The 17,457-nt window shown below is 45.5% G+C and overlaps 1 protein-coding gene across 4 annotated transcripts in view; it reads left to right on the top strand.

The window, feature by feature from the left end:
• Positions 1-17,457, top strand: part of ANK1 (ankyrin 1) — an 826,509-nt gene that overhangs the window by 121,704 nt on the left and 687,348 nt on the right. The window contains exon 1 of one of the 4 annotated variants that reach the window (XM_085634055.1): positions 4,666-4,834. The exons of the other annotated variants lie outside the window; for them this stretch is intronic. Within the exon in view, the coding sequence (XP_085490181.1) occupies positions 4,820-4,834 (15 nt within the window). The 5' untranslated portion in view covers positions 4,666-4,819. Of the gene's footprint in view, positions 1-4,665; positions 4,835-17,457 lie in introns of those variants that run through there. 4 annotated transcript variants of the gene reach the window in all.

Raw genomic sequence — 17,457 nt, 5'->3', positions numbered from 1 at the left:
AAATGAACGGACTCACACACGTATTAGAACTTTTGACCAATTGAAATGATTAATTTGCAGGACAGGCAGTGCTTAATTTGAGCTGGTGGTTTCTGGTGCTCTGCACCGGTTTTTCATTGTCAACACCTGCGCTTGACAGTCTGCCACAAGGTGGCGCTGTCTTGCTAATTTAGAAATGACCACAACAACAGTTATTAATAATTCAATCTGCATAAAAAATGACTATTACGTGCTGCCCAAGACATTCTTAGAGCTTTGGGGGCCTCGAATAGTACGAATTTTCACACTTGTAGGAGTGAGATGATTAGTAGTTGTGTTGTTGCTATCATTGGCAGTGCTAGGAGGGGCAATGTGTGGTGCAAGCTGCAGTGACCCCCTGACGAGAGCCCTGGTTCTTATTTCTTTACAAATTACGCACTGAAGACAGGTATATGTTGTGTCCTATGCAAGGCTCTGCGAATTATGTAGGGCGGCTAAAATAAGCTTCTGGCCTAAATCAGAAGCCATTTTAAATTCCCAAGGATCAGAGCGGTGTGGTCTGAACTTGTTACACCTGACACTAGTTGGGTAGTAGAATGAGGGCTGCTTTTAAAGGGAGCAGATGGATTTTGGGAATGCCATACTGTAGGGAGTTGTCTTAGTCAAGCTACAAGAAGACCAAGGATTGAATAATTGTTTTTAAATCTTCTTTTGGGACTTGAGGCCCTAGATTGGTTCGATTTGGAAGTAAGCCCCTTTAACTATAGCAACGGTGTGGGCTTTGAGACTTAGCTTCTTGTCTAGAGTAAAGTCTAAGGATTTTGCACTTTCTACTATCAATGTTTTGCCCTCGAGTAGACTGATCTCACCCAGCCAGGCTTGCACCGAAGTGGTGAACAGGGAGGGGAGAGCAGCATGAATTCAGGATTTGTGTATTCAACTTGGGATGCTCTTTCATCTTACATTCGTGAAGATATTCTAGTCTTTGCAGGATCTGCTATGTACTTAGACAACGCGACATTCAAATATATCAGGGTGTCATCGGCTTATAGATAAAACAAGATGCAGCATTGCCTCAAGAAGTAATTTAGAGGTTCTATGAATAGATTAAATAGTGTTGAGGCTAGGATGGAATCTTGCGGATTTCCTTCATGGAGGGGAAGCAGGCTAGAGAGGAAGTCTGAAGATTTGACCAGCTCTGTGTGGTTGGATAAAAAGTAATTAACCCAACCCAGAATAGAGCTATTGAACCACATCAGTTCTTTTAAGGAATCCCAGCAGGGTCACAGCTCTTTAAAGATGTGCGTCTTCAGCTCTTTCCTAAATTGGAGCAGGGTTTGGGTGGTCCCGATGAATGTAGAATGCTGTTCCTGATTCCGGGTGTGTGTATGGAGAAAGCATCTTGCCTTGTTTCATTCTTATTTGCATTTCTTTGCTTCCGGTCTTCTAGTGACCTGGCTGTGGGTCTGCCAAGAGCCACCAGAGATGGTGAGCTTGTCTGTTAGACATGCAGGGGGGTGGTCATGATTGCTTTGCATTTGATGCAGCTGGTTTTGGGAAGCCAGTTGAGATTCATCAATATGGGTTAATATTGTCATATTCCTGCAGGCTCTGGAAGCGGCGTACTGCGGCATGCAGGATTCCCTTATGGTGGCCAATGTGGAATCTGAGCCTAAAGCAGGGAGTTGACACTACCCAGATGCAACAATATGAGGACTGAAACTGCAGTCTTGAAGTTGCCTTCTGGGAACAATGCTATAACTCTCTTCAGCAAGGAGAGTCTTTGTTATCTTGAAGGTGAGGTTGGTCTCCGGTGTGAATCTAAGTGACTTGGCATTGGGTGTGAATCCATGCCGCTCATTCAGACAGTTTTAGTGTTGTTTGTGCTTGTTTTTCTTGATAAATAACAGAAATTAAAATCATGATGGGATCGGGCTTCAGGTGGGTGCTGACATTCAGGTCTAGATGAGATGCAGGTAGTGCTGAGGCGCAGGATATCTGGACTGGAGGAGACTTGGAATGGAGTGGAGGAGAATATTGGGGAATTTTGATGCTGTTATGGGTGGGTGGAGTCCCAGGGTGCTCCATGTGGAGGTTGAAGACGACAGAGACCAGGTGGAGCCTCGGAGGGCTACAAACGTGATACAGATCTTCCTGGACCTTAAGGTGCCATTTTGAATTAACTAGCGTTGGTTGGAAAAAGTATTTGGAAAACCAGGCAATGACGTTGGCAGTGAATACCATTTAGAACTTTAGGGAGTGGATGAGGGTACGCTCCTCGATGGTGTCGAAGGCGGTGGAGGGGTCCAGCAATACAGGGAGACAGGGGTAATCTTTATCTGTGGTCAGGGTGACATTATATAGATGCTGTAGCAAACTCTCTGCTACTGCGTGATCTGAAGAGGGATTGGTAGCTGAGAAGGAAATGCTTGGTGTTGATGTTATATCGGAGTAGAGCATGGACTGTTTTTTTTGATGATCTTCATGATGAAGGGTGGTGAGTAATGGGTTGGTAATTGGTGAGGTCATCAGCGACTGATGTGGGCTTCTTCAGGAATGGTAGTATCTGACCTGCCTTCAGAGCATCTGAGAAGGTTCCTTGAGTGAGAGTGCATTAATAATCCAGAGTAGGGGTGGGAGAGCTTCTCTAGAGAGAACGTTGGTGAAGGACAAGGGTAAGGCATTATCTTCATATTAGGTGGCTTCTTCGGGAGATAAGGCTCTGAAAGCTGGCCAGTGCAGGACGCTACAAGAAGAGGTGGGGCTAGGAGGAGACGCAGGCTTGGTGTAATGAATGTTCTGTTTGTTCTTCTGGTTTTTTTCATAGAAAATAGATTGGTGGCATTGCACTCGTCGGCGCAGAGTGGGATAAAAGAGTCAGGCACGGTCTTGTTGCAGTGCGTGATTGTCTTAAATAGTGTTCTGCGTTTGTTGGTAGCTTCGTTAATGGTGTTATTTTATAGTATTTAGCTTTGACTCGTCATGATTTATCTGCGTGTTCTGAGGAGAGACATGAGTAGTGAAAGGCCATCTGGGGGTTCTGTTTTTCTTACATTTTCTTTCCTGTCTAAAGATGGAGTGTTTGTTGTCTGCATGGTATTTGAAATACCATGGCACTGAAGGTATTAGTTTGCACTTGTGTGTTTTAGTAGGAGTGTGGATGTTAGTGTGGTCTTCCAGAAAGGCACTGACGTAGAAGGGTGTTGACACTGGATGGGAGTTGAGTTCTAGGTTGTCAGTGGACAAGTCTTTATAGGATCTAAAGGTTTGTTGTTCTGTTGCGGGCTGATGTGTGGCAAGATTAAAATTAATTAATGTAGATCAATAAAACTGTAAGTTATTCATTGGTCCAATTAGTGGTCGACATGTTTCGCGCCACTCTGCCCCTCCGGGTCAATGGCGTTTCCTCAGGACCCATAGAGAGAACCTTACTCTACACATATCTAAACATTAACTAGATCACTTCTGATCTAGTTTAGGTACATCTAGTAAGTAATATTATCCGTTCTTATGTATGTGAAGGAAAGATCTAATAAGAAGCTAATTAGGGAACTTGTGTGGTACAGAAAAAGAACCAACAAAACGCACTTGCTATGACCTCTGGTAGAACACAACCACCGCGCCTTCAACATAAAACACACTAGCTGCTTCCTCAGAGCATACCAGCGAAGACCTCCACACCACACACAACTTGTACCCACAGAACAAACCAGCTGGGCCATACAGAATACACCAGTGTTGCCTGCTGTCACCAAATACCTCCGATGAACCCTCACAAAACACACCAGTGGAACAGCCCATTAAACACACTAGTGGTGTCCACTCTCACTCAACAGGGTTGTCTACCCCTTTAAAAACACACTCGTTTATTTGGAATAGTCTATGTGCAGGGAGAATGTGGGACGTTTCAAACAACTCTCATTCCCTCCTTTGTTTTGTGTTCTTTGGGGTCCAGCTGGTGTGTCCTGTGTTGGAATAGACTTGGTATTTTCCGTAGAGTGCACAGCTAGTGTATTAAGGCTGAGTCACTTTTTTGTGTTTGTGTGTGGAGGCCTCGTACAGCAGATGCGATCTGTGTGGGGGGTTGTTGATGTTTTTGAAGACAGCAGTCTGTGCGTTGCGTTCTGTGAAGCTGCGCAGCTGGTGCCTTCTGGTTGGAGTGGGTGTCATGTTTTTTGAGAGATGATGTGCTCTTGAATGGTCGCATTTGGTGTGTTTTGGAGCATGGCTGGTTTATTCTCGGCGGGGAACAGACAGTGAACTGCGCGTGTTGGTACACACAGCCGGTGTTATTGGGGCTCGCTGGCTGGATTCTTCCGCCTTTTGCCCACAAGGGTCACATTCCAGGTCCTGTTGCTGTGGTAGATGGGTTGTGAGAAGCTCTGGGTGTTTACCGCGAGGGGGGTGAGGGGTACCCTGGAGTGCGAGGAGAGCCCGCTTTTGACTCGTCATGTTCTAGATGTTAGCTGCCCGGAGGGGGCGAGGGGGGGGGGGGGGTCACACTCGCCTGGGAGTGCCCCTGCACTATCTCTGAGTCCATGCGAGGAGCCTCCCTCGTGCGCGTGGCCCTCACGCCTCGTGCGCTCACTGCACACACACCCCGTGCGCTCTGATAGCCACAGCTGCTGCAGATAAGAGACAGACTCAGAAAGGCAGAGGGTACCAGTGTTCAAGAAAATACTACCTAGAGCCCTCGGAGACTGCCCCGTGCCCTGTCCTTAATTATACTCTGCGTGCCCTGCCCCGGGAGAGCTTGTTCCTGTTCCTCCTGGTCCCCGGAAAGACCACCCAGTTCTGAAAACTAGAAGCCCCCCGGAAATTAACAGCGTCTTCGGTCAAAATGCGCTTTCGGAAGGTGAGTGAGCGCCGAACACCGAGGTGGCCGCGTGAGGCGGTGAGTGAGGGCAGAGGTGCGAGGCTGAGAGTTCTCGTGAGAATGACAGGGCCTAGAAGGAGAGCCGGGGGCTGTGGCATAGTGAAGTGAATGCGGGAGAGGGCAGCGAAGGACGCCAGATACGATGCTATTGGTGAGACATAGAATGTATTTATAGGTAATCAAACAGCAAATGATACAGGGAACAGTGATCGGAAATAGGGGTGTGGAACGGATGGCCACGGGCAGAGATACCCGGGGGAGAGCGGCCCTGCGCACACAGTACTGTCAAGGGAGAGCTGTGGGGGCAAAGAATGGCTGAGAGTGCTGTGGGAGCGGAGCAGACATCTAATGGTCAGAGTGCCTTGGGTACAGGGAACATGGCTGTGCGTGGAGTCAACAGAGGCATGGAGGCCAGGGCAGCTCGAGGGAGAGGTTTTGTGTGGTGAAGGTGAGTGAGAGTGACGTGGCTACAGGGAACTGAGGAGACGGGTCCTGGGTTAGGGCCGTTGGGGTGAGAAGGTTGTTTATACTCGCTCCGTCAGTACCTCGACCAGGGTCACACGCGGCCTTCTTGCAGAAAACTCACCCGAGGAAGGGGGCGGGCACCCTTCTTCAAGCCTTGGAGGGGGGAATGCTTCTGCAGGGCCTACGGGAGCATTGCTATGGATCCACCGTGGGCAGAGGCGTTTTAAGGCATGGGCAAAGTGGGCTCGGGCCCATGCCCCAGCCTTTCAGGGCCCCCTGACAGAACCCGCTCTGTTCTGCAGAGGCTTGCCATGATGACCCTGAATAATTCTTCAACAGATTGTTTGAAATTCTGTTTCTCTTTAATTTATTTTTGATGTGAGTGGTGTGTGAAAGTCTATTACAGACATTCTGCAGAGAAATGTGTTAATGTTTCATGCAACATCCATAAATAAAGTTTCTATTAAAAACAAAATAAGACCGCATATATGAGAAACGGGAGGGGGGTCACAGAGATTATTTGCAGTGATGCTAGTGAGCTGCTGCGTTACACAATTGAAAACACGCATCACTATCCATGAACGTTAGATGTAACAACTTTAGAATTTGGACGAGGGTGCCTGTGCGCTGTCGGTGACTTGGGCAAAGAGGGCACAAAAGAGCTGAACCCGGATCATAAATTCAAAACGGATCCGCACAGGGGTCCCCAAAATACAATCGTCCCCGGGCCCCAAAAATCCTTAAGATGTCCCTGCCGTGCCTTTTCAAGACACAATGACAGAAACAGACCCAGAGGGTCGATCTGTGTTTGTGGTGGGGGCAGAGGTGTTGCTGGGGAGTCTGTATTTGCAGAATGTTGCTCAGGCGGAGTTTCTGGCATGCATCTACTTGCTGCTGGCCCACTGGTCACATTTGCCCTGGATACTTGAGGGCAATTTTAATTCTGTTTTGGACCCCGCTTTAGATAGGTCCTATACTCCTCTTTACCAATCACCTACCACAGGCGCTGAAACCTACTTGTCACAGTGGCTTGCACACTGGTCCTTAGTGGACGGCCGGCGAGCCATGGATCCAGCTATTAGGGAATACTCCTTTTACTCTGTACTGCATGACCTCCATGTACAGCTTGACCGTTTCCTCTGCCACCCCATCACACAGATTAAGGTCCCTTCGGCGGAATATTTGGGGAAGACCATATCAGATCATAATCTGTTTTAAAGGCAGATTGCTCGGGGGATCCCATCATACCATTACTCACTCAACCTGCGGCACTAGAAGACGCTGTGTTCTGTGACTCGGCCTGCAACACTCACATAATAGAGAACAGTAACACAGCTTCCATGCGGTTTATAGAATGGGATGCATTAAAAACTGTGGTACCGGGGCATTGTATCTATGCAATTATAGGAGCGCGGGGCACAATTCATTGGGACCTCATTCAAGTGGAATCCTCCTTGCGGGGCCTTGAGCAGGCTGCAATTGCAGATGAGGCTGCTAGGTTGCACTCGCTGATGGTAGGAACCGCCATGCCAACGTTGTTACGGAGAACCGTGGATATCGTGCTGGTGACTGCCATCTGGATTTCCCCAGACACTATCGCCACCACCCCGGAGGCCATTCACAACACTTTCTATGTACACTACCGGGCCCTTTATAACCCTGCGGCCCATATATGATGGTTCAGGAGCCCTGACTAGTTAACTGATGTATGGCTGCCAAAGGCACTGGTGGGGAAGTGAGAGGGCATGTGTGGCCAGATAACAGAGCAGGACATTAGGGGTGCTATATAGGGTTCCCCTACATGTAAAACCCAAGCCTGGAACACCTGCCCATTGAATTTGATAAGGTTTTTGAAGCCTTACTGGCCCCCAAGTTGAGTTGAGTTTGAGGGCCTCACTCTAACTGGCTGTGTCTGAGTACAGTCCGATTACAAAAAACGAACCAATTTGGCATATCCAGAAACTGTAATTGGATTGTGTCTCAATGGAAGGGCTAAATAACACGACACTAGATGTGCAAGTACCCCTCTGTGCGTTTTAATGTAGTCCCCTTCATTCTTTGGTCCTCAAATCAAAGTGGCGGGGCAGTAATGTGGGGTCACTTATCATCACCTTGAGCTACGTGAGAAAATGTGCATACCTTTTTTGTGGAAGGTTTACTGACTCCCAGTCCTCACTAGCTGGCTCCTTTTCAGTGTACACAAAGTTCACACAAAAATATGATTGTTTTTTTAGTTGGCAGGATTGATGAACGGGGCGTTGGCAATGGACCTGAGGGGCGTGCATCTGTTGATGAGGTTGTTGGCGATAAGCGATGGAGTCAATTACACAGATGTTGGGGATGGGCCTGTGTTTCATGGGGTGAATGAAAGGAATGTTGTTTATGGACCTGTAGTTGACAGGTACAACACATAATGTTGCCTGTTGGCATGGAATTGTTAGAGTCAACAAGGAGGGTGTAAGTGACACTCAGAAAAAAGAGCATGACAGATGAGACAACTGGTGCATCACAGTCATAGACATTATGAGGGCAGGAGCTCTTCTACTGAAGATCCTAGTGCTTCTAGGAATGGTCGCGCGGTGCAAATAAGCACAATGCAATGCAGGTAAGACTGAGTTGGAACTGGCGAGGCCAAGTGTGCATGCACTTTACACTAATGGGTTTCACAGCAAGGAATCATTAAATCCTGAAAGACATTAGCCGGATGAAAAACTATGTTGGACTTCCTTGTAATGGCTCTTGACCTTCACTTTTGATTCACATGCAAAATCAAGTTGGCATAATCGAGTACTGGATGTGGTTTTTGTTTTATAAAGAAAACATGTTTTCATTATTTGAATGTTCCTGTGATTATTTCCTAGAATTTGAGTAGTGGTAACTGGACTATTCATATGCAAATGAATATTGTTTAGGAAACTGAATCCCCTCTAAAGTTACACACTTGCTATTGTAGCCAGATGCTGGTACACAGCTCGTGTAATGTGATTATCCTGAAGAAGGCTGTTGAGTTTGTGAAAGCAAAAACATCAGCATGAACAAAGTGTAAAGTGCCACGTACTTAACACGAGTGTGTATTCGGGATAGTGTGCATTTGGAATACTTTATTCCTTGACACTGATTTGTGTGAGCTGGCGATGCGAGTGACGCTGCATGATTGATAATGGATGTGTGACACTTAGGGGTTTGTGTGATTTATGTATTGTCTTTACAAAGTCATTTGTGTTTTTTAATGTGATATTAGTAAAAATTCTTTGTTCTTAAAATCGAATAATCCTTGCTGTAGTAAGATGTGGGCAGTGAGGGGGTTCATATATAATGAGAGTGCTTGCTATGAGGTCGGGGATTACTCCTGGTGTGAATGAGATCTCTGATGTGCTGAATAAAAATTGAAAGAGTACTAGCTCCAACCTTCAGGGGAGGATAACTGGCTGAGGCTCAGACTCCGAGTGTGCCTTCGCCACTCCAAGAGTTGAGTACTTCTTGTCTGGAGGATACTTTCACAGCTTGGCAGATCCACGGATAGGCTTCAGCACTGAAAGTGTTCAGGCACTTCTCAGAAGAGCAAATCAGACAGCATTTCTTGCATATGATGCAGGCAGTAGGCCTGGTAGGGGAAACCCTTAAAGGGTAAAATGTTCTGGGTCCTGTGATTGCGATGCCAGTGGGGGCTTGGCCTGGAGGTCCTTCATGCACCTTCTGCGAAAGTGTAGCTAGAGCGCAACAGTTGTCCAGATTGTTCAAACTCCCCTTTCTCCCAGAAAAGGTTGGGGGTGGGTCAACTGGTGGCACTTGTAGTGTTGTAAGATCATGTGCAGTAGGACCCTTGTGGTCCTCGGCGGATTCCTTACAAAGTTACAGAGTTAGTTGGGAGGTGTCTAGTTGTGTTTGGGTGTGGTTAATAAAGTGTATGACGTAGTGCGTTCAATTAACAGGTGCATGCCTAAGAATAAAGACGTGTGTTACAGAGCTCCGTGTGTGGCATGGTCATTTGCATGCTTTAGAGCTGGGGAGGACGTGACAACTGGGGATAAGTAGGGGATACGTGCCCTAAGAAACAAGACTGCTCTCAGTGAGAGTTTGCCAAGGTCCAGCAAACTGCTTGTGCAGGCCACGTGCACCCCAATAAGCAGTGTACGGTTGATGTATGTGGAGTCAAAGCTCTGCTCTAGCTCTTACAAGGCCCTCAAAGAAGGTGAAGGCCCTACAGAGGAGCGTAGTCAGAAAGCCCGCTAGAATCCTACTGGTGAGGCCGAAAGAAGAGATACTGTGCTACTGCGTAACACAGAGCCTCGTCTATACAATGCAGAAACGCTAAAGGCAGGGACAACCAGGAACGAAAAAGCATTAAAGGCAGACACAACCAGGCGCAAAGAAACGCTAAAGGCAGTGACAGCCAGGTACAGAGAGTACAAGTGCATTTACCAATACAAATGAAGGAACTCCCACCTGACCTCGGATTGAGCCTGGTCGGAAGCTGGTACGTCCAAAGTAGCCAGTGGCATCCAATCTGACAAAAAGCCAGGCAGAACAGTGAAATTTTTTAATGGCTGCAGGAAGGAGTGCCAAATATGGCGCAGCTGCATTCCTGAAAACACCACTTCCCTTCGATACCGGGAAAATGCTGAATATTGGCAGCAGATGGACTGTATGGATCAAAATGACTTCATGGAACCTCTAGAAGAAGTACATGACAAAATGATCATCAAATCCTTAAAGAACATTGCAAGTGATGAAATGAAAGAAGTGATAAAGAAAATACTACAAGCTGATTAAGTATCGTACTGTCAAATCAAAGAAACATTGGAAGCCAAGTTCAATCCAATGCTGATAGTCAACTATGAAGGATACATTCTCAATCAGGCAAGATAGCGAGTTGCTTAAACGATGGATGAGTTTGTCAGAAGAGTCATCAATAGTTGCCTCTCTGATTCGTTCAGACGACGCATGCTGAGAGAGTCACTCATTCTTTTTTTTTTTTTTTTTTTTTTTTTTTTTTAACTGATATACCCATTTATTCTTCCACCGACCTTGAGATATACATATATAAAACATATGTAATTTTCAGAAAAACGCACATTCACTGGATGATGTCATCAGTGATGTCATCAGTGATGTCATTTGAGATGTCATCAGTGATGTCATCAGTGATGTCACTGACCATGTCATGAGTGATGTAATATGTGACGTCATCAGCAGTGCATTGCGGGCGCGCGAGTTATAGTTAGCTGAACTAACTATAACGGGGGAATTTCAATGGTTTTGTACGAGTGAAAAGTCCAGCTAACTATAACGCCCCTGAAACCTATGGTTTTTACAGTGAATTTTTAAGGTTTTTTAAATGCTAATTCTTAACTATAACGTGCCTGAAACCTATGGTTTTTTCAGTGAATTTCAAAGGTTTTTTAAATGCTAATTTCTAACTATGCCTAGAGAGATAGGACATGTGAAGAAAGAAGAAAAAACGCATAGAAAGAAAAAAAGAAATGCAGAAAGAAGCAACAGAAGTCCTCAAAGACGAAGAAAAGTGCAGGAAGAAGGATAACGTGCAGAAAGAACAAACAGAAAAGCAGAAAGAAGCCTTGTTGCAAAATCATCCTGTACACTCAACTTTTTCAGACGGATACTGGTGGTAACTGAGTCTAACTAACCAGTACTAGAGCCAGTGCTATGTTAAAAGACACTCAGAATACAGTGAAAACACCTACATACACTAGGGAACACTATGCGTTGGGGTCCCCCTGTGATTAGCATGACCTCCTCTGTAAGCCCCTAGTATATAATAGGGCAGGGGATTAAAACTACCTCTTAAAACGCGCCACAGGGCATGTCTGCACACGTCACCTCAGGCCCCGTCCCCTCCCTTCCCCACTGTGTAAACACGCCCTGTGGCCGCCTCAAGCCGGGAGATCAAGTCCCCCCGAATCCTTAGAGTCCCTAGGGGCAAAACAGCCCACCAGGTACACCCAGCAAGCGCCACCGCAGAGAGGTGCAAAAAGGGGCACAGCCTGCACCACCTCTCCGCAACGCAGAGCAGCGGCGCCCACTGGAAGCACCCGGCGGGCCAGTCGGCACCCAGGGTCCCCCAGGATCGAAAGGGAACCATTTCCCCAACCCAAAACGCGCCACAGTGCGTGTTTTTTTTTTTTTTTTAAAAACAATTTTTATTGAAACAACGAACAAAAGTACACCTTTCGTCATTACATGGTAGATCTGTGCGGTACAATGTGCTGTCATATCATCCAATTTCTGACATTGATTGCTATTGTCATACCGGTACATCCAAGCCCAGTTTTCCGCCACCCGCCACCTCCCTCCTCCTCCGAGTCACTCATTCTTGAAAAGGTACTCATGGCTGCGAGAGCTGAGGAGCATGCAGATTGACAGATTGCTGATATGGGATGTGGAACAGTCAGAATGAATCAGCGTTGATCATGAAAAGTAAGCAGGAACACAAAGTGGAGGTCCATAAGACGATGTCTCAGAAGAAAAAGAAATTGTGTTTCTGATGTGGATTCTCATTTCCACACGAAAGTAAATGTCCCGTCATTGAACAGCTATGCAAAGGCTGAGGGAAAGAAAATCATTTCAGAACTGTCTGCAAAGCAAAAAAGAAACTTTATGCATCACAACGAGAAGAGAGATTGGACACTTGAAAGTTTCAAAAGCATTCTAGTCATGCCCACAAGGCCAAATGGCAACCTCAGTTGAGGCAAGTAGAGACTAAACACAGTTGATCATCATCAGATTCATCTTTCAAAGACTCTTCAATGTCTATCATCGCGTGATAGTGAAGAAGATGGATGTGCAGTGGTGATGCCGACCGCAGGATGACATGCACATTTAGGATTGGTTGCTTTCAAAGAACAAAAGTCAAAATGAGATCGCCATGTGAAGTGACCAAACTCATTTGGATTGTGCCCCAAGATTACGCGAAAGGCAATTGGCTGCCCTACAACTTTCATTATAGACAGTGGTGCATCAATCAATATCATGCTGGCAGAAAATTACAATTAACTGCCTCCAATACCATGTCTAACACAATCAAAAACATAGTTGTGCACATGAGCTGCTTTTACACCATTGCAAAGCCAAGGGTCATTCGTAGAGAGCATGAGGCATAAGAAAATAACAGTACAAGCACCAAATCATGTCCTCCATGTACTTCGTCGAGCGCATGTCTACTCCATTTCAGAACTGCTGCTGAAGTGGGACTGATATCCATCCACTACAACCTCAATGCACATTCTGAAATAGTGAGTCAATTCCCATAGGTGTTTCATAGACTGGAGAAACTCAAGACAATGACGGTGTAAGTTCACATTAATGAGGACATTCATCCTGTTGCTCAGTGACACTGTCTGATTCCTTTTCATTTCACAGGAGGCCATTGAGAAAGAACTAGAAACCTTATTAAAGAATTACCTAATCGAGCACTCTACTGGTCTGAAGCCATGGGTTTTGCTCATAGTGGTAGTTCCAAACAAGCATTGGCATAGCCAATAGGTCTCGCCTTTGGGACCTTATAAGTGTTTAGCCATGCAACAGTTGCATAACTAAACACTTATAAGGTCCCAAAAGCGAGACCTATTGGCTATGCCAAGCGGCTGTGCGGCCGCAAAAGTGAAAGTGATCGCGATCGCGATCAAACATCAAAGTGAAAGTAATCGCGGTAAAAGTGGCGTGCGCACCCGCGCACATGCACTGTAGCTCTAGGCTGGCCTGGTAGCACTTTTTGGAGCCCTCTCAATAAGTCTCGCCAGACCAGCGCATGCGCTGGGTCAGGCGAGACCTAAAAAGGACAGTTGAAGTGCAGTGCTCATTTGTATTGATATCCACCAGACCAGCAAAGCAATCAAGGGAGAAAGACATCCAGGTCCACACATCACAGACGTAGTTGAATGATGCCAAATTCTTCTCCTGTCTTGATTTGAATACAGGATACCATCAACTCGAGCTGGAAGAGATCTGTAAGTACATTACTACTTTTTCAACTCATGTTGCTTTGTTCAGATTAAAAAGACTCAGCTTTGGTGTTTCATTGGCTGCAGAAATCATCCAGGCTGTCATTTGCAGAGTAATTAAACCTGTCACACATGCTTTTAACTACAGTGATGATTAATTAGTGTTTGGGTCCACACGAAAGAAGCATGACAAAGCTCTTAAATAAGCATGTCATCTGCTTGCTGATGCTGGTCTCACGTTAAATGCAGAAAAGTGTGAGTTTCACAAAACATAATTCAAATTCTTTGGGCATATTTTCTCTAAAGGGAGAATGGCTCCTGACCCTGAAAAAGCACCAGCATTGTCATCTACTTGTCCCCCACAAGATGCAACCATGCTGCGATCCTTCTCAGACATGGCCAGCTTTTGCTCCAGATACATTTGTGACTTTGTCAAAGTGAGTGTCCCATTAAGAGATTTGAATACCATTCCCCTCCATTGGTCAACTGAATGTGACCGAAGTATCAAGAAAATCAAACACACAATTGAAAATACAACTGAAATGGCTTATTTTGATCCAAAGTTATATACTGAGCTCATAGTAGATACAAGCTAGGTGGGGTTGGGCCCGATTCTTGCTCAACACAATGGACATCCAAACGCTCAGATACACATTGTGGCCTATGCTAGCAGAAGTCTGTCTCAGACTGAACGTGCCTATTCTCAGCCAGAGAACGAAAGCCTGGCTGTAGTGTAGGCTTGTGAACATTTTCATTTGTTCCTTTATGGAAAGCATTGCACTCTAGTCACTGACCACCAGGCATTGCTCCTTATTTTCGGAAATGCTAAAGTCAAGAGGTGGGGGTTGCAATTGCAAGAGTATGATTACACTATTGTGCATATGCCGGGCAAGGATCAAAACCCCGCAGATTACTTCTCACGAGTAGCATTACAGCATCACAGGGCAGCGTGCAAGTGGCTAAAGAGTATAACAATTTCATAGTAAGGTCTAGCACCCCTACAGCTATATCCATTGAGCAGATCATTTCTGCTGCCAACACAGACAAAGACATGCTCACACTCAAGGATATCATTGCAACGCAATCATGGAGAAAGCATACTTGACCTCTCATAGATGACATTGATTATAAAAAAATTCAAAACTGTGCAGGACGAACTTTCCATCACTCAAGGAGGTATTGTATTAAGAGGTTCGAGAATTGTCATCCCTAAGAGCTTGAGCAACAAGTCATTGAGCTGGCACTTGAAGGACATCCTGGCATTGCAGCCATCAAGAGAGCCCTCAGAGACTGAGTGTGGTAGCCTCACCTGGATGAACTGAAAGCAACTGCTTATCTCCCAAGACAACACACCGTCTGCTAAATATGTCTGACCTTCCTAAACAAGCATGGTAGAAATTTGCAGTTGATTTCTTTCGACCCTTAACCAATGGACATAGTATCATGGTAGATATTGATGAGTACTCATGTTTTCTCTTAGTGGAAGATTGATCATCCACCCTTGACAAAGTCATTGAGAGGCTGTATGATATTTTCACAGCTGGGTGTTCCCTCCATGCTCAAATCTGACAATGGCGACCCTTCAATAGCAGAGAGTTTAAGCACTTTATTAGTTGCTTGAACATCAAGTATCAGAAAAGGACACCTCTCTGACCACAGGCAAATAGCGTTGTTGAATGATGTTTTGACACCCTGAAGAAAGTGATTCAGCATGCTGCACTAGAAGGAATAGATCTCAGGTCAGCCTTATGTCCAGCCCTTTGTGCCTATCAGTCAACTCCCCATTCTACAACAGGTAAAAGCCCTGCCACTTTGCTGTTAGGGAGAGCCATTGGGATAAAGCTACCACAACAGACTACTAGTCGATTGATAGACACTGATGAGATTCATGTCACGGACACTTCTCGCAAAAGTAAAGGGAAGACTTTTGCAGAAGAGTGCAGATGTGCTTGGGACACAGTTTTCTAAAAAAGGGACTGGGTCCTAGTTAAACAAAAATGGAAGCGCAATACTGACACTCCGTTTGATGCTGACCCATTGAGAGTTGTGACAAGTAAAGGACATATCGTGACTGCTCAACTTCTGGGAAAGTCCATTCTAAGAGACTTGTCACATTTCAAGTATCTGCCTTGATGTTCGTCGGCTCCAGACTTCACAAGGGAGACAAGTCCACCTGAGTGCTCAAGTCAAGCATCTGAGTCTACATCTATGATGCCAGATAACAGTGCAGCTCCTTCACCTCGTACAACTCGATCTGGAAGATTGATGCGAGCCCCTCAATGACTCATTGAGGAACTCTAATGCATATATGTGGTCCTTACTTTTTGCTTAACAAAGGGGGAGATGTAGTGTCATCTGATCATGTGCAGGAGGAACGTTATGGTCCTCGGCGGATTCCCTGCAAAGTTATGTAATCATTTGGGAGGTATCTGGGTGTGTCTAGGTGTTTATGACGTAGTGCGTTAGTCAGTTAACGGTTGCATGCCTAAGAATAAAGATGTGTGTTACCGAGCTCCGTGTGTGGTGTGGTCAGTTGCATGCTTCAGAGCTGGAGAGGATGCAATAACACTCAATAGTAGTGTTCTAATGTGATTTTCACGTCAAGCTGAAGGTTTTGTGTCTATACATGTATTTGACCATTCAACATGAAACTCACCACTCTCCATAATTTATGCCCTTATCTGTGTAGAGGATCAAATGGGAGTCGAAGTATAAACAGTTTATTGACAGTGATTGTAAAATTGTCGTTGTGCCCAATAATAGCACTTTTTCTCTGATTGGGAACAAGCAGGAGTTTTCATCTGACGGTCTACTCTGAGTTTTGCGGTAAAAGCTGCAGATATGGAAATACGCAAGAGCAGGGGCGTAGCTTCAAGGGTGTTGTTTGGGGTGTTAAACCCGCCTAATAAATGTATTCTGTAGTAAATAATTGGGTACAGTTTCTTTAAGTTGGGTATGGAGAGGTGTTTGTTTGATTTCCCTTGGAATTGTTACATACACATGAAGATAAAAAAACACGCACACTCTCTCTCTCTCTCTCTCTCTCTCTCTCTCTCTCTCTCCTCTGTTTTAAAAGCCTTAAAAAATTGTTCTTTTTCAAAATGTTGAGTTGTACGTGTAGCGTCTTCCCCAGCCCGGGAGCAGGTACCAGATCACGGCACACACAGCTCTGGTTTGCATGTCTTTTTCTTCAGCATACAACCGTTAACTGAGCGCAGTGCGTCACAAACTTATTAACCGCACCTAGTCACTCCCAGCAGATTACATAATGCTTTGAAGGAGTATGCCGAGGGCCATTAGAGTCCTCATACACATAAACAGACATCCCCCACTCTGTTAAATAAAATGTACGAACAAATAAATATATACATATTTATATATAGAGACATTATAATTCCTTGGTGAGTTGTTGAGGTGTTCACACCAGTCTTTTAGATCTAATTGTCTAGGATTTAGGAGGGGCGCCTTCATCTCCCATCTCGGGAGAAGAGTCATATGCTTGACTTTGGCACTCAGGTAGACTTGCCTCACTCCTGAGGTCTGGAGCTGATGAACATGGAGGCAAAGGCTTAAGGTATGACGAGTCTCTGGATGTGGATTTTCCAGGCCGTTGGGCAGTTACCATATGTCCTTTGCTCGCCACAAATCTTAGCGGTTCAGCATCAAATGAAGATTCAGTCTTGCGGGCTTGCTTTTGCTTGACAAGAACTCGGTCTCCTCTTCAAAGACCGTGTCTCGAGTGCATCAGCCCTAATTGGCGTATGCTTTCATTTTGCATTTGCGAGAGGTGTCAGTGATTCAAATCTTGTCAGGGTCTATTGACCAATTGGGGGGTCCATTGTGTGATTTTCGTTCCAAGAGCTCTCTTGACAAGCAAGGTGGTAGGACTTTCTCCTGTCGTGAAATGGGGAGTGGAATGGTAATCACGGAGGGCTGGGTGTAAAGCTGACTTGAGGTCGATGCATTCCAGCGCAGCACGCTGAACCACCCTTTTCAAGTGCTCATAAATCGTTCAACTACTCCATTTTCCTGCGGTCAAAGATGTGTACGTTTATTATGTTTGGATGTTCAAACAAATAAGAAAGTCTTTGAATTCTCTGCTATTGAAGGGTAGACCATTGTCAGAATTAAGAATGGAGGGAACACCTCATGTTGTGAAAATGTCATCCAGCCTCT

This window comes from Triturus cristatus, chromosome 11, assembly GCF_964204655.1.
Source record: "Triturus cristatus chromosome 11, aTriCri1.1, whole genome shotgun sequence".
Classification (NCBI taxonomy): Eukaryota; Metazoa; Chordata; class Amphibia; order Caudata; family Salamandridae; genus Triturus; species Triturus cristatus.
The sequence above is the reverse complement of the archived record's forward strand: the minus strand, read 5'-3'. Positions and strand labels throughout refer to the sequence as shown.